The 22,400-nt window shown below is 42.9% G+C and overlaps 3 protein-coding genes across 5 annotated transcripts; 2 read left to right on the plus strand and 1 right to left on the minus strand.

Annotated features, from left to right (window-relative positions):
* Positions 1-36: 36 nt before the first annotated feature.
* On the plus strand, positions 37-6,088 carry LOC114352453 (cilia- and flagella-associated protein 251). Its single transcript, XM_028304060.1, has 18 exons — positions 37-198; positions 550-696; positions 806-1,064; positions 1,346-1,461; positions 1,541-1,830; positions 1,960-2,111; positions 2,186-2,332; positions 2,409-2,517; positions 2,589-2,782; positions 2,856-3,007; positions 3,081-3,251; positions 3,333-3,503; positions 3,575-3,799; positions 3,868-3,956; positions 4,152-4,389; positions 4,681-4,900; positions 5,149-5,258; positions 5,338-6,088. Exons 1-18 carry the CDS (start codon positions 37-39, stop codon positions 5,476-5,478), a joined length of 3,093 nt encoding a protein of 1,030 aa, XP_028159861.1. The 3' UTR covers positions 5,479-6,088.
* Positions 6,089-6,197: 109 nt separating this feature from the next.
* Positions 6,198-6,944, minus strand: BCL7-like (chromatin remodeling complex subunit BCL7B-like protein). The gene is made up of 3 exons (XM_028304064.1): positions 6,718-6,944; positions 6,445-6,629; positions 6,198-6,360 (listed from the first exon to the last, which is right to left on the minus strand). The coding sequence occupies exons 1-3, from the start codon at positions 6,804-6,806 to the stop codon at positions 6,233-6,235; spliced, it is 402 nt and encodes a 133-aa protein (XP_028159865.1). The 5' UTR covers positions 6,807-6,944; the 3' UTR covers positions 6,198-6,232.
* Positions 6,945-7,670: 726 nt separating this feature from the next.
* On the plus strand, positions 7,671-20,525 carry Marf (Mitochondrial assembly regulatory factor). 3 transcript variants are annotated; one of them, XM_028304062.1, is made up of 12 exons: positions 7,712-7,829; positions 8,023-8,061; positions 8,468-8,781; positions 11,451-11,577; positions 11,972-12,134; positions 13,465-13,578; positions 13,762-14,061; positions 14,559-14,666; positions 15,066-15,216; positions 15,784-15,947; positions 17,235-17,387; positions 20,269-20,525. In XM_028304062.1, the coding sequence occupies exons 3-12, from the start codon at positions 8,577-8,579 to the stop codon at positions 20,512-20,514; spliced, it is 1,731 nt and encodes a 576-aa protein (XP_028159863.1). In that variant the 5' UTR covers positions 7,712-7,829; positions 8,023-8,061; positions 8,468-8,576; the 3' UTR covers positions 20,515-20,525. The 3 variants fall into 3 exon arrangements, with proteins under 3 accessions (XP_028159864.1, XP_028159863.1, XP_028159862.1); XM_028304063.1 differs by lacking the exon at positions 8,023-8,061 and having other exon boundaries at positions 7,671-7,756; XM_028304061.1 differs by lacking the exon at positions 8,023-8,061.
* The last annotated feature ends 1,875 nt before the right edge of the window (positions 20,526-22,400 follow it).

The raw sequence follows: 22,400 nt of genomic DNA on the forward strand, positions 1-22,400 counted from the left end.
TTGTAAAAGTCGCCTAACTGAAAGGAAGTTCTCAACATGGATCAACCGAATCAGACAGAGAATAAGTTCCACTCGCTGCCCAATGTGCGCAAGTCGTCGGCCGTGGAGCTGGACATCAGGAGGATATTCAGCCTGTCGCTGTCGCAGATCAAGAAGCACGCGGAGTTCGCGGAATATCATCATAAGCCCTCCCCTTTTGTATGCTAGCCCATTCTATGCTATTTGTAGAGCAAGTAGTTCTGTTTTGTTAAGGCTACGGGCTCCTATTGAACGCTATATTTTGTTGCGACGTCAGCATCAAACATTGCTATTGACGCCATACACCAACCACCGTCAACGTCTTAAAGTGACCTCAACAGTACATTTCTTAGTAAGCATTGCATTGTGTTGTGACGTGGCCTACGGTGCTTTTGAGACCACAGCCTAAGGGTTAGGTATAGCTTCTCTTCTGATACTTCTTATACTTCTTGTCTCTATATTTATTTTTGCCAAATTGTTTGTTTTGGGCAACACTTAATCCATTTTTTCATACAGAGCATGACTTTGTAGAACATCCGCTGGATCCACGGCTACAATGCCAAAGTGGGCGTCATCAACCTGAACGACAGAGGCAGCACTACTGCCTTTTATGCCGCCGGCAACTGCGGCGTTCTTTTCAACTGGACCACCAACCAGATGAGGATACTTCAGGGTCACGTAAGATGCTTTGAAATTCGTATACCTAGGCAAATGTCACTGAAACTCTTGCATTCTCATTCTTATTTAAGCTTCTTGCTATAATTTCGTCATCGTGAATTAATTCCAGAGACACGTGGTATCATTCATTGCATCGGACAGCCAAGGCAAGTGGCTCATCACTGCTGACTCTGGCCCCGAAAATATCCTCATCATATGGGATAGCAGCGACTACTTCCCGCAAAAAACCATATTCCTACCACACAAAGAAACCAGACTGTCAAAAGTGGCTTTAAGTGCAGATGCAAAATATCTTTTGACTTTGGGTTACGAAGAGAAAGCGTCAATATTTTGGTGGATTTGGTCTATCGGATTAGATGAGCCACACGGTATGTTATTAAATTAAAACTAACATTTTTATTGCGTGCGATGCAAAGGTGCGATGTAATAACAACACAATATTTTATTTTACCGCCGTCTCACTCATGTAGGTGCAAGCCATATAGGGTCACAACATAACATGAAACAATGAAGCATCTCAATAGCGTAGATAAAGCACATCTTCTACACATAAGTAGGCACCTGCATGACTCGTATAGTAATATTCTAAATAGGTATTATTCCTATTCTAACTCGGATAATGTATGCCTTCTTACATAATTTATTCTAGCGAAACTAGAAGTGGATCTACCAAAAGATTCCATCATAGCGATGGAGTTTAATCCGCACAACTCTATACAATTTTTGCTCATGACGAAGAACGATATTTGGATAGGCGTTTCAGGGGTTAGTCATTATTTATTTCGTTATGATTTGATGAACCTTCGTGATGATATTATTAAAATATCTTTTCAAATGCCTATAGAAAGTATTTGTTATGGAACGAGGACTAATAAAAGAGACTGATGACTACGAACTCAAAATCCGCAAACCAGAAAAGAAAATACATCCTGATCTTGGGCTGCTGACCTGCTTCACCTTCGTCAAGGATACATCCCAGGTTCTGGTGGCTACGAGCAGGGGGGCCGTACTGATCTATGGGTACACCATCGAGTACCAGGAGAATGTGGACGATTCCAACTATGAGAACCTGAAATTCGTCAAAGTGTTGAAGATGGAGAAGGATAAGATTAACGTCATTAAGAGCATCGATGGGTAAGTTTTGAGACTTTATTCCATAGATTGCCATCTCATCTTTTACTTAAAATTTTGTCTCATTATTTCCCAAACAATGTTTATTAGTTGTTTTTGCACTTTTAATAAGCTGGCTTTGCATTTTCTTAGTTTTGTCATAACTGGCAACAACTCTGGCGAGATCCACTTCTATGACGACCAGATGAAGCTGCTGTACTGGATACATGGCTTTCAGGTGGACAGCGTCAAAGGTCTCAGCTTCAACATATCGCCGAGGAGTTACAAGATATTCGATCCGAAGTGTAAGTTGAAAAATTCAAATATTTGTTATCAAGACGACGCGACCGTTGACTTTCATTCACTGAAAATTTTGTAGGTAACAAGTTATGCCCATGTTGGGAAAAAGTGGTAATGGACGAAGACCCAGAAACAGGTACTGTGCGTCAGAAGCTTATGAAGAAGAAGATACCAAGTGATGCCACTACCGAAGGAAAACCAATTGTTGTGAGAGACTTCATTGTCTGTAAGTCCATTTAAAGTTACTTAAACATTCTGTAAAATGATACAGTATTTTTTTCCATACTTTCTAATTGTTTCAGGCACGCAAAATCAAGGCGTAGGGTTTGTGGATTATGTTGTGGAGAAGAATCACATTATCTTGGATAACAAGCCTTCACACGCTCTATCAATATCGGTGCATCCAGAAAAGTAATAAAACCATATTTTTATCATTATTTTCACTTTCGATCAATCTAAATGTACATTCCATCGATTTCCAGGCCCTTCCTCTGTATTGGGTACGCAGACGGCATTTTAGAGTTGTTCAACTTCATCCAGCACAAGCTTTTTGTGCGAATCAACCTGCGGGAACACTACAAGGTGGTCATCCCGCCCAAGGATGACTCCATCAAATGTAACTATGAAGTCAACATGCCAGAACTTTCAGTCACTTGCTTGAAGTATTCGCCCTCAGGTAGCAAAGAAGCGATCAATTTATTTGTGCGCTTAGGGAATATTTTCTATGTACAGTTTTGCTTATTTTCTAGGATTACACCTGGCATGCGGGCTCAACACCGGTGAAATCATATTCCTTGATCCTACCACCATAGAAATATTGACCCAAACTCCTTTCAAAGATACGAACCATGCGATCAAAGAGATCAACTACAGCTGCGATTCTTTAACGATGGCGTTTTCCGTAAGTGCCTTCACTTATCAAGAAGTTAATGGGAAATGTTAATTGGAGTTAACCGAAATAGTAACAATTTCAGGATACGAGTAGAACAGTCGGAGTCTACAAGTATGACTGCGACAAGTTTGTTTGGAACTTTGTTGGAAAGCACAGAGCGCATTACAAGGATGTGACCGCAGTGTTCTTTTTGCCGGAGAGAAATTTAGATGGGGAATATAAACTTCTATCTTTGGGCGCTGACCGCATCATGGTAAATTTTTGAAGTCTGATCCTAGATAATCATATACCATAACATTTGAGCATTGTGATAGATTATTGTCTTTGGCTATAGGTGGAATATGACGTAGGGCAGAGTTCTGATGAATACCTAGAAGTGTTTAGTTTGGACAGGATGGAGCAAACGGCTGTGCCTCTCACGGGAATTAATTGGCCAGTACCACCGGGTCTAGATCAAGTTGAATATCGCCCAAATCTGCCTACTATTCTCATAGCCAATGATGAGGTAAGTTTCTCGGCATCCTTGTTATTGTCTTGATGATAAACAGCACATTAACAACGTAAATTCTACTGCAGAATAAGTACAAAATCATCAACTATTCGACGACGATGACGATGGCGACGGTGTTAGGTCCACGATATGAGCACCCCGTGTCCCGCATGCAGCTTATCTCGCGAAAGGAGGAGGAAGAAGTGCTGCAATACCTGGTGTTTGCCACCAAGAATGTCATAGGCATGCAGAAGATGCCGCTCGATGGCAACCCGTGGAAACATGTCGGACTGCTTGGTCATCCTCTGCAGGTGATTCTAGATTTCTTTTGTTTTTATAGCACGTGACGTAAGGATCTTACTGGCTGTTTAAATTCCAGGTTATCGGCATGTGTTTCCGCGAAGATACCGGCACACTCTTCACTATTGGATCCAAAGATAGTTGCATGTATCAATGGGCTGCCAATTACAGGAAAGTATTGACTATTGCCGATTAAATTTAAAGTTACAGATTGCGACTTATGATAGTGATAATAAATAGCATATCAACACACTTTTAGCGAAACGTAACTTGTCGTAACTATGATGTCACCATAATGCAAGGCATGATTATTTTTAGCCAAGCACGTCTTACCTACTTATTTTGTTCTTTTTTCTTACTTTTTAGATCGGTAGAAACAACAACCAAGCTAGGAGGAGGCGACTTAGACCCGTACTATTGTTTGATCGAGAACGGCAGACCCGGCTGGCTGTTCCAGGAGATTAGAGACCTGTTCTACTACATCCAGATCCTGTGCCAGGGCACCTTTTCACCAGCTGTAAGGCGGGTGAAGGACTACATTCCAATTGACTCGCTTCCCGATCTTATGAGGGCTTTGGGATTCTTCCCTACTGAGTATGAGGTGCATGCTGTGGTCCTGGTTCTTGCATATTGTAGTAGCGTTACGCATGTTACGTGTAAAAAATTAATGACACTTGGCTTTTTGTAATGCTCAGCTTCCGCATGAATTACTATCAAAATACCTACGGATTTCTATCCGCCCACTCTTTGTTGCTTATCTGTTGCTGTCTGGTTATTTCGGTTATGTGAACTAATACATTAATCAATGCCATACCTAGGATTAACTTTTTTTTATAGATTATTTTCACATTTTTTTAAGAACTCAGTACTTTAGTACTCAGTTACTTTTTAGGTCGAAAACCTTATCGTAGAAGCGAAGTACAAAGTGTACCAGAGGCACCCATCAACGGAGATCGACTTCGAAGAGTTTGTGAAGTTGTACTTGAACCACCGGCCGGCGTTTGGAGACAGCTTCAAGCGCCTGCGTGCAGCCTTCCAGCACTTCGCCACCTTCAACAACGACGTCTACGTGATGCATCGAGACGACTTCGTGGATATGCTCGCTGGATTTGGTAAGCAGATTATTTCGTTCGTAGCTTGCATGCACAAGTGTTTCGGTGAAGACGACGGCAGTTAGACACTGTGTCATCTTTACTTGTATGTGTAATAAGAGCTAATTCGCAACAAAATGGATGATTTGCTTTTTAGTTACTTATCAAATGCGCATCTTTAGAAACAGCTGTATATCAGTAGACATTGGTTTCATTTTTATTTATAATAAGACAAAATTATTGTTCCAATTAAACATTAAAATTTACAGGTGAATGTTTCCCTCCTACTTTGTCCTGGTATTTGCTGTCAATCCTCTCTGGCCACAGTTTCGAAGATAGAGCAGCAATGCCAGAAAGTGATTTTTCTTTTTTGCCAGAGGTACTGTTCCGTTTTTTAAATAAATAGCTCAAGTGCGCATGCTTGTTACAGCTTTTGTAAAAATAAATATTTTTTACAGGAAATAACGTTCAGCGATCTTGTGACAAACATAATAGGCATAACAGAAGTGGACAATATATCAGAACAGTTCTCTACCAAAGATTCCTATGGTTCACAGCAAACTGCATCATCAGTGGATTCAGAGGAAAAATCATACTAATTTCTGTAATGCTATCTCATAAATTTTTATTAATAATTTGTATTGTCCTATCATAAATTATAAATCATTTTTTTAATAAAATTAACAGTTTTAATTTGTCTGTCATTTCGCAACTGCACTACATTCATCAGATAAGTAAGAACACAATAAGCAGTAGAAACATAACCTACTCTGAGGTCAATAAAATGTGTACAGCTCATAATTATTTGGTTACAATTTCAGGTTCTTAATTAAGATAATTTTAGGTCACATTTTAAAGTAACTATTTACAATAGATGTTATTAACCAAAATGTAATGGGAATGGCAAGCATGTGTTACTTGATAACATTTTCAAGTTTCATGTCTACTAAAAAGGTACAAGCAAAGGAAAGTATTGTTTGGAATAAAATTATTTGTATTACTTCAGCCTTTTGGAACATAAAAACTGCTGCAGTAATGAGCTGATAATCCTTCCTTCTTTGTACCCTGTACATAGCAAGAAGTATGTAGTTTTTAGAAACTATTAAATACATACTGTTAATTTCCAAGAACATTCACCAAATACACCTTATAATCTACCTAATTTAAGTAACATACAATTGTACACTCTTCAATTCGACAGTATCATCAAACTAAATACAAGCTTATAAATAAAACTTCACAGCACACCACTGTTGAAAACATCACAACCAACTACAAAGATAGTCAGTTTTAGTAGTCCTTATCATTGTTTATTTACTATTTATTGCAATTAATTCACTACCTGAATTACACTCAGTCAGTTTTTAACCGCTTTGCTGGAGTTGTTGTACCACTGCTCTGTGAATTTGAGTCTTCAGAGAAATTCATATGGGTCGAGGTGAAATCTGTTGGACCCTGAGAGTCGCTGACTGTAGAAAAACCTGAAAAATAACACAATCTGTAATGGCGACGAAGTTTTAGGGAATACCAGTCAATGGAAAGATAGCTATATTTTGTTTACTTACAAGTGTTAGAGTCCTCTGCCATACCGAAGTTTGAATTAGAAGAGTCATGAACCTTTTTTGGCGTCAAAGTATTTTCCTTATTTTCTCGTTTGGCCGCGTGTTTTTTCTTTTGCTCATTAGTTGATATGGGGACCCATTTGTAGATTTTCATAGTGGTTTCGCCTATTGTGACCCATTTCTTCTCCCTGATAGTAAAACATAATGTGTAATTGTATCATAAAAGTAAACCATTTCTATTAAACTATTTAAAAACTAAGTGAAATTATGTCTTACCAATGGCGAACTTTTTCAACAGCTTGCATGACTCTTTTGATGTCATCTTTTACTCGGTTTCTGGTCTCGGCACGGACGGAACGAGACATTTTATGTGTTATTATTAATCACAAGACTAATTGCGGGAAATGTAATTGAATAACTTGCAAAATAAGTAAATAATCTCTTTCAAAAGTCACAAGCACACCGTTCGTATGCCAAATGCCAAACGCTGCTGCTCCGTCGCTAATCCGCCATTAAATCATTCAATGATAACTCAAAAATGCATTCAATTGAAAAATCGATTCCAAATGAATTTAAACATCTTAATCATGTAAGTAAGACTACATCAAGCAAATTAATTTCAATGTCCTATTTCGGAATTCAGCAGTAATTTAAGAAATTGGTCCTTTTTTGTGTCGCCATGTCGTCGTGTCAAGAATTTTGTGAATAGCCGACGACCGCTACATGATTTCATTTAATTCTAATCCCCATGATTTAAATAATGTACTTGTGTCCCACCCACTGTAATGTAATTGTATGCTAGATTGCCTGTGAGCCTCTTAATTGTGCTCTTAAAAATGAACCGATAAATTAAATCGATTTTATTAAATTGAACTGGCTTATTTATTCGAGTGTTCAATTTCAATTACTTTAAATACTTGTTCTGTGGAAATCACTAGTAGGGCTACGATATCATTGCGTTCGATTTTTTGGATAAATTTATCAATTTATGTCACTTGCGGCGAATTCGATTTCCTGCGAATTCTGTTTGTTCAAAAAATATTTTAATTACGAATTTATCGTTGTGCAGCACAATTTATTTGTTGCTACAAAACCCCTGAAAAATTCAGTGGTCGTAGTGTAACTTATTTTTTTTTCATGTGATTTTGTTTGCTGTTGCAAGATTCCATGACGCTATTGGCTAAAATTTATAAGCGACCAATAGAATTATTGAAACCCGGAACAAGAGAACAAACTGATTTTACTAGAGAAGATGGCCAAAAAATGCAAATTGAAAACAGACAGATAAAAAAAACATAAATGAAAAAAATTAGTGGTATGTAATTTTTGTTGAAAATAAATTAATTTAATTACAAGTTGTAAGTTTAAAATGATTCCATAAGGCTTAGGTAAGTCTAAAATGTAATTTCTTCAAATTTTCATCTTTGTGCAATGGAGATTCTGATTAGTTTTGAGTGCAGATCACTTGACTTATATTTAGCGGCTGTCAGTTGTTTTACGTCGAATTGATTTTTCCTATTTTTTATCTAAAAATATAGTTTAAAGAGAAATGTGTTATATTACATGCTGCTCCGGCTGCAGGGATGTGCATCGATTGCTATGATGCAACGAGATGATAAGGTGCAATTTACTTGCATTTGTAACATGCTTCCGTGATTTGTTTGCTCTATAATTTCTTTGGCCAAATTTCAAATTCTTCTCGTGATCATTGTGTAGATTTGTTAAGAAAATGTACTTTTTTAAACCCTAGTATCCAACCTTTTGATATGCTTGTGGTAACTCACCCAGAATGAGGTTGGTCTTATCAATTAATTACATGCTCCATCATAGGATAAGTAATTAAAATTAACGGTGATTTTATATTGATGGGAACTGATTTATTCTGTGAAAGTTAATAAATCTGTTCCACATATTTATTTAATGACAAACTAATTATTCCCCACAATTAGCCCCCAAACTTTGCTTTCACATTGCTGCATTGTTGTGTTTTTGCTGCACTCTTATGCTTGTTATTTTTCTGTTGCAGTCGCACCCTGCATGTTGTGTTCGAACTGTAGAAGTGGTCCAGTGACTATATTGTTGCCTTGTCCGGCGTAAGGTTCAGCTAACGACAACCGTGCGTCTTTCCTTCCCGTATGGCTGCATATGTTAACCGCTCGATATCCATGATGGCTGGCGACGGGCCCCACAACGTTGCGACGCTCAACAACGGCTCCGTGCGCGTCAACATGTCCAATGTGGACTCTCCGCTCCAGATATTTGTGAGGGCTAAGAAGAAGATCAATGATATTTTCATAGAAATTGATGACTATGTTAAAGATGCTGTCACATTTATGCATGGTAAGTACAAGTACCAAGTGATACATGAACCTAACTTGTTATATTTTTGTTTTAAGAAGTACTTAACTTAGCAAACCTTAACAATATACTTTTTATTTATTTCATTCATGTGAATATTAAATTTATTAACTCATAAACAGGCCAAAATCTATGCAGCCATGGGCATAAATACATACTTAATTATTTTATAGTGCTATGTATTTGTTTCCGGTGGTAAACATTGATTTGTTTCAAGCATATGCCTCATTAAACCAAACAGTTAAACATTATTAAATTGAGGTCAATGGTAGAGCTACTAACTTCCATCATATTATCTCCAATTGTAAACCTTATTTGATTGGTGATAAGAGGTAATAAACATGAAAATATTTACAAGGCCATTAATTTACATTGACCTTGTATCCTAATGGTTTTATTGTTGTTACATAATTTAGGGATCTACAGTCGTGGTCAACTAATTAGGGACGTTATATGACTTAAACACAAGACCGTCTCTCCAGTCCGAAAAAAAATCTTCACGAGGCTTTGTCGCTTGTGCCTATTAATAACAAGTAATTTGGCTAGTATTCTAAATATTTAAAGGCCAGAAAAGAAACTAGCTAGTTGCGATCAATATTTTTAAAATAAATAAATCATTGCCACCTACACATTTATTGACCTAGGGATGGACAACTAATTAGGGACACGTAACACTTTCACTGTAAATGTAAATAAATTGGAAATTATTTAAGTGTTTTTTACATAAAAAGTTTTCATTAATAAATATAGAATACAAAACAAAATCATCAAACGTATTTTTATAACCAATATGGTTGGTTTTGTTGGTTATAACCATTTGACATCGGCGCGGCATGGATGCAATCAAATCATTACAGGTTTCTAAAGAAATATTATTCCAAACACCATGAAATGCCACGAAAAGCTTATTTTTAGTGCCAGTACGTTGAGCTGCAACTTTTTCCTTCGTTTCATACCATAAGCTCTATAGGGCTTAAGTCTGAGTTGTTTTCGGGTCAATCTAGTACCGTCACTGACTGTTGCGCTAGGAACGATTAAACAGAGTACGCGGTATGTTTTGGGTCGTTATCGTGTTGAAATGTTCATAAGACTGGTAAGACTTCTTCAGCATACGATAGCATCGTTTTCTCCAATATTTGTTTGTATTGGAATTGCTCAAGTTTAACTTCAGTTCTTTTTATAGGTTACACTCTATGTCCAGAAAAACATCCCCAGATTTTTATATTGCCGCCTGTATGTTTCACCTGCTTCTTCGTTTACTTTGGTATCATTTCGGACTTTACAAGTCGTCGCACGTATTGTCTGTCATCGGATGAAATAAGATTTATCTTGATCTCATCAGAAAACAGCACATTTATCCATTGAGCAAAAGCCTAATGTCCATACTTTCTTGCAAACGCCAATCTTGCTTTTTTGTGTTCCATCTTCAGTAGTGGAACTTTTTGAGGAACTCTTCCTACAAGCTTTGCCTCCACCAGTCGCCTTCTGACGGTCCTTGCAGATACTCCAGCAGTCGGTTCTGGTCCAAAAATTTCGCTCTTGATCAGAACGAAACCCTTAAAGGGGTCTCTCTTTGCGAGAGTGACCATTCTGCGATCATCTTGTGGGGTTGTTTTTATTGGCTTCTTCCTTCTAGGCATACTTTCTATGGTTTCATGATTTTGAAATAAGCCACTGCATCGTAGATTCATGTTTTTGAACATTTCAGATGTTCTGCAATTTACCGGTATGGCCATCCACACTGATAAAGATTGATTATAACTTAGCGCATTGTTGCTTTTCTTTCAGCCCATTACCTTTAATAATTTGATGAGTTTTTAACTCTCAAGATAAGAATATCGCTTTTCAAATTGACGCCGAAATTACAAAAGAACAGAATAAAAGTTATTACTTTTTATTTTTTTTAATTTAGAAGAAAAAACTTAAGCGTCCCTAATTAGGTGGCCAGACCGTCCGTACCATAATTACCGATTCATGTGATTTGATTTAGATTTTTTATTAAGTTAGTAAGTTTTTTTGTTGTTATTGTATTCTGTTAAATAGAGTACTTGATAGTCAATATGTTTACAAAGTAACAGCCAGTAATATCGAATGAAGCTCACAATAATAGGATATGAACACTTAGTATTGCTTAGTATTCTATCTGTCCCTAATTAGTTGACCACGACTGTATGTGACTTCTAAATGGGAATGGTGTTTTAAATAATAGTAATTGAAAAGAAATGAAATATCTTTATCATGCTAAAAGTCATTTTATGAAGTTACTTAAAGAAGCCTTGTCTTTCAAATAAAAACAGCAAAAGCATTTACCTTTTCTTTTTTCTTAAAATTAGGCATATTATGGTACCATTTAATCAATTGCAATCAATAAAAGTTCCATATTATCCTAATCCATTTTCCAGTCACAATCAGGTCACCTAATAGTGGTTTCTGAATAAATCATCATTGGACTCTGCCCTGACAGTGTCATTTAAAATAAAATACACCAAATTCAAAACAGTTACATAAATTCTTTACCAAGGTAAAATTACAAAATACACACACCAAGCATAGAGTTTAGAAAAATTTCTTTAGTATTCTAGTGTGCTTTTTATCACCAGTTATGGATTATTGGATCCTAAATTAATATTAAAATGGCGATAACTTTGCAGCAGTGTCAGGCGAGAAAGGCATCGCGACGCCGCAGGACGTCGCCAATGTGGAGGCCTACGTCAGCAAGGTGCAAGCCATCAGGGAGGTCCTCAAGCGAGATCACATGAAGGTCGCTTTCTTCGGCAGGTTCGTACAATATCTAGGAAGTTAAGCTCAACCATGTGTGTCCAAGTGAAAACCTTTTCATGATGACAGTGAGATCGGTGACACTGAACTGTGCTGCGCCAATTCCCCAGTAATAAACACCAAAATAAGGTTTTTGTAATAATTAGGTATGTTTTAGTAACCTATCTCAGTAGCTTACAAATCAGTGGTACTTTTCGTCCAAGGAATTCGCGCCATATTTTATAGCCAAATTCAAAGTCCGTGTAGCTTAGAGAAAACTATAAGCGGGTCTATTCCCACCATTGCAACTCCTGTGTAGCTAAGACTGCTACACCGCCAATAAAAACCCAACCAGTGAAGGCCAAGTTTGCCCCAGAAAACTGCATATAAAGTTCAATTCAGCAATTCCTTTAAGGACGAGTAACGGCAAGAGCACGGTGATAAACGCCATGCTGCACGACAAGATCCTGCCGAGCGGCATCGGGCACACCACCAACTGCTTCCTGCAGGTCGAGGGCTCCGACACCGACGACGCCTTCCTCAGGACCGAGGGCTCCGAGGAGAAGCAGAATGTACAGGTGGGATTAGCGTGATAGATGTTATGGTGTGTGGTCTCTAATGAGGGCTATCGTTTTTATACTTAACAGTTGGCACCCCTGGCGATTGACAGGACCTTACTCTACAGTGGCGCCATCTTGATGAGCGCAAATGCGATAGTCCTCCTACCACTTTCGCGCTCACCAGTTGGTGCCACTGTCTTCGCTACTAGCAAGTGACAGGACCTTACTCTACAGTGGCGCTAACTGGTGAGCGCTAAAACGATAGCCCTCATTAGGTCAATTTTTTACTAGATTTTTCTGAGGATATTAATGAAGTAATTTTAGTGATATTAAGCTAGTAGCAAGAGTGACGTTTGTGTTTCCAACCCCCACTACAATATAGGGCAGTTTTGTTTCATGTGGATTTGATTACGCACGCAGCATTGGCCCGCATACGTGCGTGCACCCGCAAAAACAGTGCGTATTTGTTTTTTAAGCAAGATATACGGATGCGGGACGACACCTCAGTGTTGGGCATCTGCATATTCAACTAATGCAACCCGCAGGAAACTGACACATGGGGGCCAATCCCGTTTCAGTGAACAAATCCGACACTAAAAACGCCCTTAAGTGTGCGCCTATATTTCAATGGAGCGTTCCTGACCGGCGCATGGCGCGGCACGGAGCCGTTGCCGCGCCGACAAGTCAGAAAACGGCTTAGTGCTTTTTCACGTAGGTACGCGCGGGCGCGGGGGCGGGTGCGGGCGCGGGAAACGTTGCGAGCTCGTGTTCACATTAACCACCAGGCGTTCGCGCGAGTGTGACGTACTATCGTTTCTAGCGACAAGTTCAAACTGGTTAAACTTACCTGACGTCGCGAGTGAAACGCGCGCGCCGCCGCTAGTTTGACATGAACACACACAAACGTCTTCACGCGTTGAAATTACCGCGAGCGCTCCGCGCGCACCAGTCCCTAGCTTGCCCGCTAGTTAGACCGCACCTGCGTTTCGTACGTGAACACTTGGAATATCTACATGTCCAATTTTGGTACTAAAATGTAAGTGCAAAACTAGTGTGTCATGCTTAAGCAATGTAATAGTTAGTTCTCATCGACACCAAGAGATGGCGCTGTACGGTTTTAGATCGCGGTATCGTTTTATTTTTTCTGATCTATATAAGCATTTGGTGTCATGAGGATTTCGTTCGCTCTTTGAATAAACCTGGTGTTGTTTTCAAAGCAGTTGGTTTTATTTAGTAGATTTGGGCCCTTATTTTACACTACATATGTTTGATATTTCGTCACCGCGCCCGCGAGTCAACGTGAACAAGCACTTAAGTGTGTAACCTGAGTGCGTATTTTACATTGCAGTCGGTGAGCCAACTAGGGCACGCGTTGTGCGCGTCACGACTGCAAGAATGCTCGCTGGTGCACGTGTACTGGCCGCGCGAGTTATGCGCGCTGCTGCGCGATGACGTCGTGCTGGTGGACTCGCCCGGCGTCGACGTCACGCCCAACCTCGACGAGTGGATCGACCAGTACTGCCTGGACGCGGACGTGTTTGTGCTGGTCGCTAACGCGGAGTCTACGCTCATGGTCACCGTGAGTATAACTTACTTCACTTGCTCGCGGGTGCACGTGCACTGGCCGCGCGGTGACGTCGTGCTGGTGGACTCGCCCGGCGTCGACGTCACGCCCAACCTCGACGAGTGGATCGACCAGTACTGCCTGGACGCGGACGTGTTTGTGCTGGTCGCTAACGCGGAGTCTACGCTCATGGTCACCGTGAGTATAACTTACTTCACTTGCTCGCGGGTGCACGTGCACTGGCCGCGCGGTGACGTCGTGCTGGTGGACTCGCCCGGCGTCGACGTCACGCCCAACCTCGACGAGTGGATCGACCAGTACTGCCTGGACGCGGACGTGTTTGTGCTGGTCGCTAACGCGGAGTCTACGCTCATGGTCACCGTGAGTATAACTTACTTCACTTGCTCGCGGGTGCACGTGCACTGGCCGCGCGGTGACGTCGTGCTGGTGGACTCGCCCGGCGTCGACGTCACGCCCAACCTCGACGAGTGGATCGACCAGTACTGCCTGGACGCGGACGTGTTTGTGCTGGTCGCTAACGGAGTCTACGCTCATGGTCACCGTGAGTATAACTTACTTCACTTGCCCTAATTTTATTTATACTTGGCTTGGCGAAAAATTCAGGGTGAGACGACCAATTCACTTACTACTTATTCAGTTACTTTTGTGAAGCCTCAATGTAACCTTGTTGGTGTTCAAATAAATAAATAAATTCACAAGGCGGATCGACGACCTTATAAAGGTAGCAGGAAGGCGCTGGATGCAGGCCCCTACCATCCGGTCAATATGGAAATCTATGTATAGTGGACGTCCTGTGGCTGAAAGAAAGAATATTTTTGGCATTAAAGAGTAAAACTGATGTTATTGTTTTGTTCCAGGAAAAGAATTTCTTTCACAAAGTGTCGACGAAGATATCACAGCCGAATATATTTATACTGAACAATCGATGGGACGCCTCCGCATCCGAACCAGAATACTTGGAACAGGTGAGTTTTAACTGACCACAAGGTAGATGTATATCACCGGTTCTTGCATGCCTACCGCGCCGGCATCAAGCCACTCGATGGGCGGAGTCTAATCCTGCGTGAGCCTCACCCCTGCTAACGGGTTTTACCGTCTAAAGTCGCGTGTAATTATATTGCTGTCGCGCTCGCATACTCACTGCGGCCGCCCGTTGCACAGTCGCGACAGCAATATAATTACGCGCGAGTGATAAGCTACCCGCTTGGGGTCATTGGACGAAATTCTATCTGCTCGGCGTTCGGAATTTAGCTAGATGGGTTGGGTTTTTATTGGCGTTCAAGCTGTAGATCCTGGCTACACAGAAGTTGCAGCGATGGGAATAGTCTCGTAGTAAATAAATGAAATGGTGTTTCCCTGTCCAGGTGCGCACGCAGCACGCAAATCGCTGCGTGGACTTCCTGTCGCGCGAACTACGCGTGTGCTCGCCCAAGGAGGCGGAGGAGCGCATCTTCTTCATCTCCGCCAAGGAGGCGCTGCTCACGCGCATGCGCGAGCGCGAGAAGCCCGTCTCCTGTGAGTACCCCGCCTGTCCCGGTTTTAACGTCGGGAAATGCTTTACGGCCAGTGGGTAATGTGGGACTCCCTCCGCTTGCTCACTAAAGGCGGAGCCTACTCACTAAAACCCTATCGAACCCCCCATCGTACATGCATCGTAGTATTTGAGTTTTAAAAATATATGAAACGACTGACTTTGATCTCAAATACTACGACGCACAGTGGTGCTACAGCTTTGGTGTCATAGTAACAAATGCTAAGGCGGACGTATTCTGTCAGAATACAGCACTTTATTTTTATTGGCCGACACTTTTGATTTTGAACAAAAAATTTATGAATAGTTGATGACTTTTAGATCTCAAATACTCGACGCACAGTGGAGCTACGGCTTTGGTGCCATAATAACAAATGCTAAGGCAGACGTATTCTGTCAGAATACAGCACTTTTTTTTGTTGGCCGGCACTTTTGATTTTGGACCAAAAATATATGAAACGTGGATGATGTCCTTTCGCCAGCTATCATCCACCATTATTAGATTATTATCAAAATGAGAAAATGTTCTAATTAGTTGTAATCGTTTGCAGCGCCAATCCTTGCCGAAGGACACCAAGTCCGCTACTTCGAGTTCGTGGACTTCGAGCGCAAGTTCGAGGAGTGCATCAGCCAGTCCGCCGTGCGCACCAAGTTCGCGCAGCACTCGCGCCGAGGGAAGAACATCGCTGCTGACGTACAGGGCGCGCTCGAGCAGGTCAGTGACCCCGCCTCCCCAAAGCTCCTGTTATAATTATTATGACCTCAAGCAGAGTAGAGGCAGCGTAGCATGGGTTGGCACCCGGGGCGATTTTACCCCCCCGTCATAAGTCCTAAGGCACCCTCTGGTACCCCCCAGGATTTTGGGGTGATTCGAAGATTGAAAGACAATCTTATCGTATCATGACATAGACCGCAGATTTGCCATGCAGATGTGCCAGTGAGTACTAATCTGCGCAACTTGTGTCACCCCCTGATGCTTGGCACCCGGGGCGGACCGCCCCCACCGCCCCCCCTTACGCCGCTACTGCTCGACGTCCCTCAAATACCCATACGGGCTCCCACGCCCTGTAACCATGTAATAAGTTCGCGCAGCGTTAAAAGATCGTTGTTGAAGTGTAAACCGCGCTCGAACAGGTCGGACCTCGACCCTGCCTTCCCACAGCGAGGGCTGTATGTGGATATGGGAGGGCCATATCCAGCCCTCGCCAATATTTTGAAATTGGTCCCGATTGAGCGAATGTTCTCTCTTTCTTCAGTGATGTCAACAGAAGATAAGCACGCACTCTTTCCTCCTTCCCCCTTGTGACGTCACCAACGGAATCTGACTTTTATCGTTTTAGCCACAAATGACACGTCCCTTGCAACTCACACATACACTTATTTTTCATTATCCTCATGTTACTTTTATTCATTTTTGAACTCGATCTGAAAGGAAACTATGAAAACTCAGTAAAACTTATTTATTTCTGTAAGTAGGCTTTAAAAAAGCACTTTTACACGTCCCAGTATTAACCCTACCACTGCTTCAGGACAATAAATGGGCCAGTGCTGAGAAAAAGCAGCGCAAGAAACTCAGACACTATTGTCAGCCTCTTTTTCAAAGGTTTACAGGTTTTCAAAATACATAGTTCTAAATATTTATGCGAGCTAGGCAGTTACGCATCCCAAACATTTTTATCTTTTAAATAATCATCGACTTTATAGTAGCCCTTTTTCATTAAGGTACTTTTAATATGTGCTTTGAATTTATGAATGGGTAGTTCTACAACAGTTTGTGGTAATTTATTAAATATTTTAATACATTTCCCCATAAATGAATTCCCAATCTTATGCAGTCTGAAATTTGGAACGGCAAGTTTATTTTTGTTTCTTGTATTAAAGTTATGCAAATGACCACTTAACCCTGTAATTTCTCCTAAGTATGAACTTCTAGCAATGTAGGTAACACTTCGGTGCTGTAAGTCAGCACAGCAAGACATAATAGTGACGTAATCATCGGCAGGTGTACAACAGCGCGACGGACCGCAAGGCGTCGATGGTGGAGAAGCAGCGCGTGCTGCACGAGCAGCTGTCGGCCATCGAGGAGCAACTCACCACCATCACGCGCCAGATGAAGGACAAGATCAACCGCATGGTCGAGAGCGTCGAGCACAAGGTACGGTACCTACAAACAAACTTCTCCCGCAGCCTCATCAGACTAAACAGGGACAGCATCCGCAAGGTCCTGAGTGTCATAACCGGACACTATGCTAAACAAGCACCTACACAACATAGGTGTTACAGACAGCCCACTGTGCAGGGGGTGCATGGAGGCAGAGGAAACACCGCAGCATGTGCTCAAGGAATGCAGTAGCGTAGCAGAACAACGGGCTCAATTTCTTCGATCACCATCGTCGCTGCAGGAGGCCTGTAACAGCTTAGACAGGCTGCTCGCCTTCTGGGGGGATCTGGGGTGGTTGGAGTAGGAAGATAAACCACAAATCGCGCACAATGGCCCAATCATTAGGCTAAGTGCGGTACTCGATTGCCCTGCAAAACTAACTAACTAAGGTACAGTGTGCTTACCATGAGTTTACGTTAGGAGTGCGTAAAAAAATGACATTATAATGTATGACATATTGTGCAGCGCCCCTAGCGGCTACTTACAAGAAATAAAATTTTCATAGAAATTTTTGACATGCTAGCGAGCACACCTAACGTAAACTCATGGTAAGCACACAGTACAGTCCTCCGTGGTTTTGAGGATTCCGGGTGAAGCACCTTCGCCCTGATCATCACTTGCCTCCACCATATGACCAACGGAGAGGAGGCGTGGCGTGGAGTTCTCACCTTCTGTGAAGCAGTCATTTCACAGAAGGAAGCGCCGGAGAGGGAGCGGGAAGCATCACCCGACGCACCCATTGCCCGCCGCCGACGTCATGGGCACAGAAGGAGGCTCTATGCCCTCCATCTGCCCCTTCCTAATAGGCCTCGGCTATCAGATACGGGGGTGTCTGGTGGCGTCTAAAGAGGCCGCGACGGCGCAGCACGTGTCCTGCGTGCCGCTCGCAGGAGGTTGAAGGCGTAATAACGCCTTCCTTGGTTTGGGGCTGCGCACTAAGCGAGTGAAATGCCGAGCAGGGAACGCGGACGAATGCTTGAGGCAAAACGCCGATAGTGATGGCCCGCGTTCCCGACTCATATGGCTACCGAGGGCAACGTCAGGTTTTTAGTGGGTAGGCCCTGCCCTTCAGGCAGGGAGAACCCCACATAACCCACTAACTGCCCCCGCGGCTGGTGGGTATACAAATCAATGTATTTTCCTGACGAAAAAAAAAAAAAAAAAGATCATCACTTGCCATCAGGTGAGATACAGGCCAAGAGCTTCCTCGTTGTGGATTAAAAAAAAGTACCGCCACGAATCATGGACATTGGGGAAACATGCGCAGATGTCTTAATTGTCGTTTCAACCAATACGACGACCACTAAAACTCATCTATTTTTGCAAATAGGCTTTTAAAAAGCACTTTTACACGTCCCAGTACTAACCCTACCACTGCTTCGGGACAATAAATGGGACAGTGCTGAGAAGAAGCAGCGCAAGAAACTCAGTCACTGCTGGACAAATGCCTCCCCCAAGGATTTCCACAACGACCGGTCCTGCGCCACCCGCATCCAGGCAGATCGTCGGTCCACCTATAGTGGCGGTCTTGCCCATACTATGTCTTTCGGCCCGTGGTCGCCATTCGAGAACTTTTCTGCCCCAGCGGCCATCAGCTCTGCGAGTTATATGCTCCGCCCACTGCCTCTTGATTTTAGCAATTCTGTGGGCTATGTCAGTCACTTTGGTTCCTTTGCGGATCTCCTCATTTCTGATTCGATCACGTAGGGAAACTCCGAGTCGGCTCCGAGTACAGCATGCCCCATCGCCCTTTGGGTGTCCTTGAGCCTTCTTAATATTTTTTTAACTTACTATCTGTATGAACTCAGTGAGAAGCCACACGAAATATTTTGTCGCATCACTGTGCCCCTGTGGTATGCGGCGTCGCAATACGGCACCGTCTGGCTCAATCGAAGTGCGGTGTGCCTGCGGTGCGGCGCCGGAACGCACCGTCTGGCATATCATTTATTTTTATATGCAGGACGTCGCAGTGACTTCTCCCTCAGTATCAGCATACACGTAACTCGAATCTCAATATAATAAATATCCTTGGACATTTTACACCGCGCTTCTAGTCCCAAACTAAGCAAAGCTTGTACTATGCGTACTAGACAACGGATATAAACATACTTAAATACTTTTGTTTTGTAAATACATACATATTATACATAGAAAACACCCAGTCCAATACAAACATGTTCATGCACACAAATGTTTGTACTGTGCGGGAATCGAACCCGCTACCTCCGGAATAGTAGTCCGTTTCGAACCACTACACCAAACGGCCGACAATATCGACCGATATAGACTAAGAGCTAGTGAACGCCAGACTTACGTCATTTTATAAAAGCTGAAAGTTTGTCAGCGTATGCTCCCAATATAGGATATAATGTTGGTGAATTATGAAGTTTGGGTCGTGGTGGCTTTGGGAGCTACCCTAAAAAAACTGTCTGGCAAGGAGTTGGAACTGTCAAAACTGTCTGGCTGTTGGGGAAAATACTTCTAGTAATTGCCCAAGTATTATACATAAAAATCAGATTTTATAGTGTAACGTAAATCTAACTTTTACGGTGGCTTTTTCTGTATATTCAATAGACTGTAATTCTACCAATGTTATACCATTAAATCTGATTTTTATGTATAATATTTGGGCAATAATTACAAGTATTTTCCCCAACAGCCAGACAGTTTTGACAGTTCCAACTCCTTGCCAGACAGTTTTTTTAGGGTAGCTCCCAAAGCCACCACGACCCAAACTCCATAATTTACCAACATTATATCCTATATTGGGAGCATACGCTGACAAACTTTCAGCTTTTATAAAATGACGTAGGTCTAGCGTTCACTAGCTCTTAGTCTAATATGTATTTGTATCAAATCACATGTTTGTTATCAGGTGTCGCTGACGCTGAGCCAAGAGATCCGTCGCCTATCAGCGCTGGTAGACGAGTACTCGACGCCGTTCCGCAGCGAGCGCGCGGCGCTCGAGGCGTACAAGCGCGCGCTGCACCGCCACGTGGAGGCCGGGCTGGGCCAGCGCCTCAAGAAGCGCCTGTCCACCGACATCGGCCACGAGATGGACGAGGCGCAGAAGGAGATGGCTGGTATGTCGCGCTACTGTAGTACCGCGCTAGTGGACTAGTACTCGACAGTTCCGCANGGGCAAGTGAAGTAAGTTATACTCACGGTGACCATGAGCGTAGACTCCGTTAGCGACCAGCACAAACACGTCCGCGTCCAGGCAGTACTGGTCGATCCACTCGTCGAGGTTGGGCGTGACGTCGACGCCGGGCGAGTCCACCAGCACGACGTCACCGCGCGGCCAGTGCACGTGCACCAGCGAGCAAGTGAAGTAAGTTATACTCACGGTGACCATGAGCGTAGACTCCGCGTTAGCGACCAGCACAAACACGTCCGCGTCCAGGCAGTACTGGTCGATCCACTCGTCGAGGTTGGGCGTGACGTCGACGCCGGGCGAGTCCACCAGCACGACGTCATCGCGCAGCAGCGCGCATAACTCGCGCGGCCAGTACACGTGCACCAGCGAGCATTCTTGCAGTCGTGACGCGCACAACGCGTGCCCTAGTTGGCTCACCGACTGCAATGTAAAATACGCACTCAGGTTACACACTTAAGTGCTTGTTCACGTTGACTCGCGGGCGCGGTGACGAAATATCAAACATATGTAGTGTAAAATAAGGGCCCAAATCTACTAAATAAAACCAACTGCTTTGAAAACAACACCAGGTTTATTCAAAGAGCGAACGAAATCCTCATGACACCAAATGCTTATATAGATCAGAAAAAATAAAACGATACCGCGATCTAAAACCGTACAGCGCCATCTCTTGGTGTCGATGAGAACTAACTATTACATTGCTTAAGCATGACACACTAGTTTTGCACTTACATTTTAGTACCAAAATTGGACATGGGCACTATGAATATGTCAAAATGCCTTACGGATTGACGAACTCACCTATTGTGTATCAACGCATCATCAACAAGACCTTGCAACGCTTTGTGGAGGCAGGTCAAGTGCTAGTCTATGTTGATGACGTACTGATTATGAGCTCCACCGTCTCCGAGGGTATTTCTCTTCTGAAAGAGGTTCTGCAGACGCTCACTGCCGCTGGATTTTCCATAAATCTGCGGAAGTGTACGTTTCTGGCAACAGAGGTCGAATATCTTGGGAGAGTAGTGAGTCAGGGTCAGGTTAGGCCGAGTCCACGAAAGGTCGAGGCCCTTGCGAACTCGCCTGTTCCTCAAAACGTACGACAAGTACGCCAGTTTCTGGGGCTCGCAGGGTACTTCCGTCGTTACATTAAAAACTATGCCTCACTAACTGCATGTGTTGCCCGTTTGACCAAAAAAGATGTCGAGTTTAAGTGGGGCCCAGATCAGGAAAATGTCCGTCAGACGTTGATTACCATCCTTACTAACAAACCTGTCCTTGCAGTCTTCGATCCTCAGTTACCAACTGAAGTCCATACGGACGCGAGCAGCGTCGGGTATGGCGCGGTCCTGTTACAAACACACAGCGACGGTAGCAAGCACGTGGTAGCATACTTCAGTAAGGCAACTCAAGGTGCCGAGAGTAAATACCACTCATACGAGTTAGAAACGCTGGCGGTCGTCAAGGCACTGCAGCACTTCCGACACTACCTCGTGGGTCTAAAGTTTAAAGTAGTTACCGACTGTAATGCCTTGAAGGCCACCGAGCGCAAAAAGGACTTGCTGCCACGTGTCGCGCGTTGGTGGATTTACCTCCAAGATTTTAATTTCTCAATCGACTATCGAAAGGGAATTATGATGCCACACGCCGACTACCTCAGCCGCAACCCCTCAGTTGTTGTAGCAAACCAAGTCTCAAGACCGCGTAATTGGGCCCAGATAGCACAATCCGCGGATAATGAGACACAGGGGTTGATACAACAGTTGCGGGATGGCGAATTAGACTCGACACGTTACGTTACGCAAAATGACCTTTTGTATTACAAATACTCTCCTGTTGGCGAAGATGCTCGT

Source organism: Ostrinia furnacalis, unplaced genomic scaffold (genome assembly GCF_004193835.3).
Source record: "Ostrinia furnacalis isolate ACB-3 unplaced genomic scaffold, ASM419383v2 OfSCF1367, whole genome shotgun sequence".
Classification (NCBI taxonomy): domain Eukaryota; kingdom Metazoa; phylum Arthropoda; class Insecta; order Lepidoptera; family Crambidae; genus Ostrinia; species Ostrinia furnacalis.

Bases quoted from the DNA above. Each gene is read 5' to 3' on its own strand.
- LOC114352453 (XM_028304060.1), top strand. From the start codon at position 37: ATGGATCAACCGAATCAGACAGAGAATAAGTTCCACTCGCTGCCCAAT. The intron at 1,065-1,345 runs GTATGTTATTAA...AATTTATTCTAG, and splicing joins CGGATTAGATGAGCCACACG to CGAAACTAGAAGTGGATCTA. The intron at 1,462-1,540 runs GTTAGTCATTAT...AAATGCCTATAG, and splicing joins TTTGGATAGGCGTTTCAGGG to AAAGTATTTGTTATGGAACG.
- BCL7-like (XM_028304064.1), bottom strand. From the start codon at position 6,806: ATGTCTCGTTCCGTCCGTGCCGAGACCAGAAACCGAGTAAAAGATGAC. The intron at 6,630-6,717 runs GTAAGACATAAT...TTTTACTATCAG, and splicing joins GTTGAAAAAGTTCGCCATTG to GGAGAAGAAATGGGTCACAA. The intron at 6,361-6,444 runs GTAAGTAAACAA...GTTATTTTTCAG, and splicing joins GGCAGAGGACTCTAACACTT to GTTTTTCTACAGTCAGCGAC.
- Marf (XM_028304063.1), top strand. From the start codon at position 8,577: ATGGCTGCATATGTTAACCGCTCGATATCCATGATGGCTGGCGACGGG. The intron at 8,782-11,450 runs GTAAGTACAAGT...ATAACTTTGCAG, and splicing joins TGCTGTCACATTTATGCATG to CAGTGTCAGGCGAGAAAGGC. The intron at 12,135-13,464 runs GTGGGATTAGCG...TTTACATTGCAG, and splicing joins AGGAGAAGCAGAATGTACAG to TCGGTGAGCCAACTAGGGCA.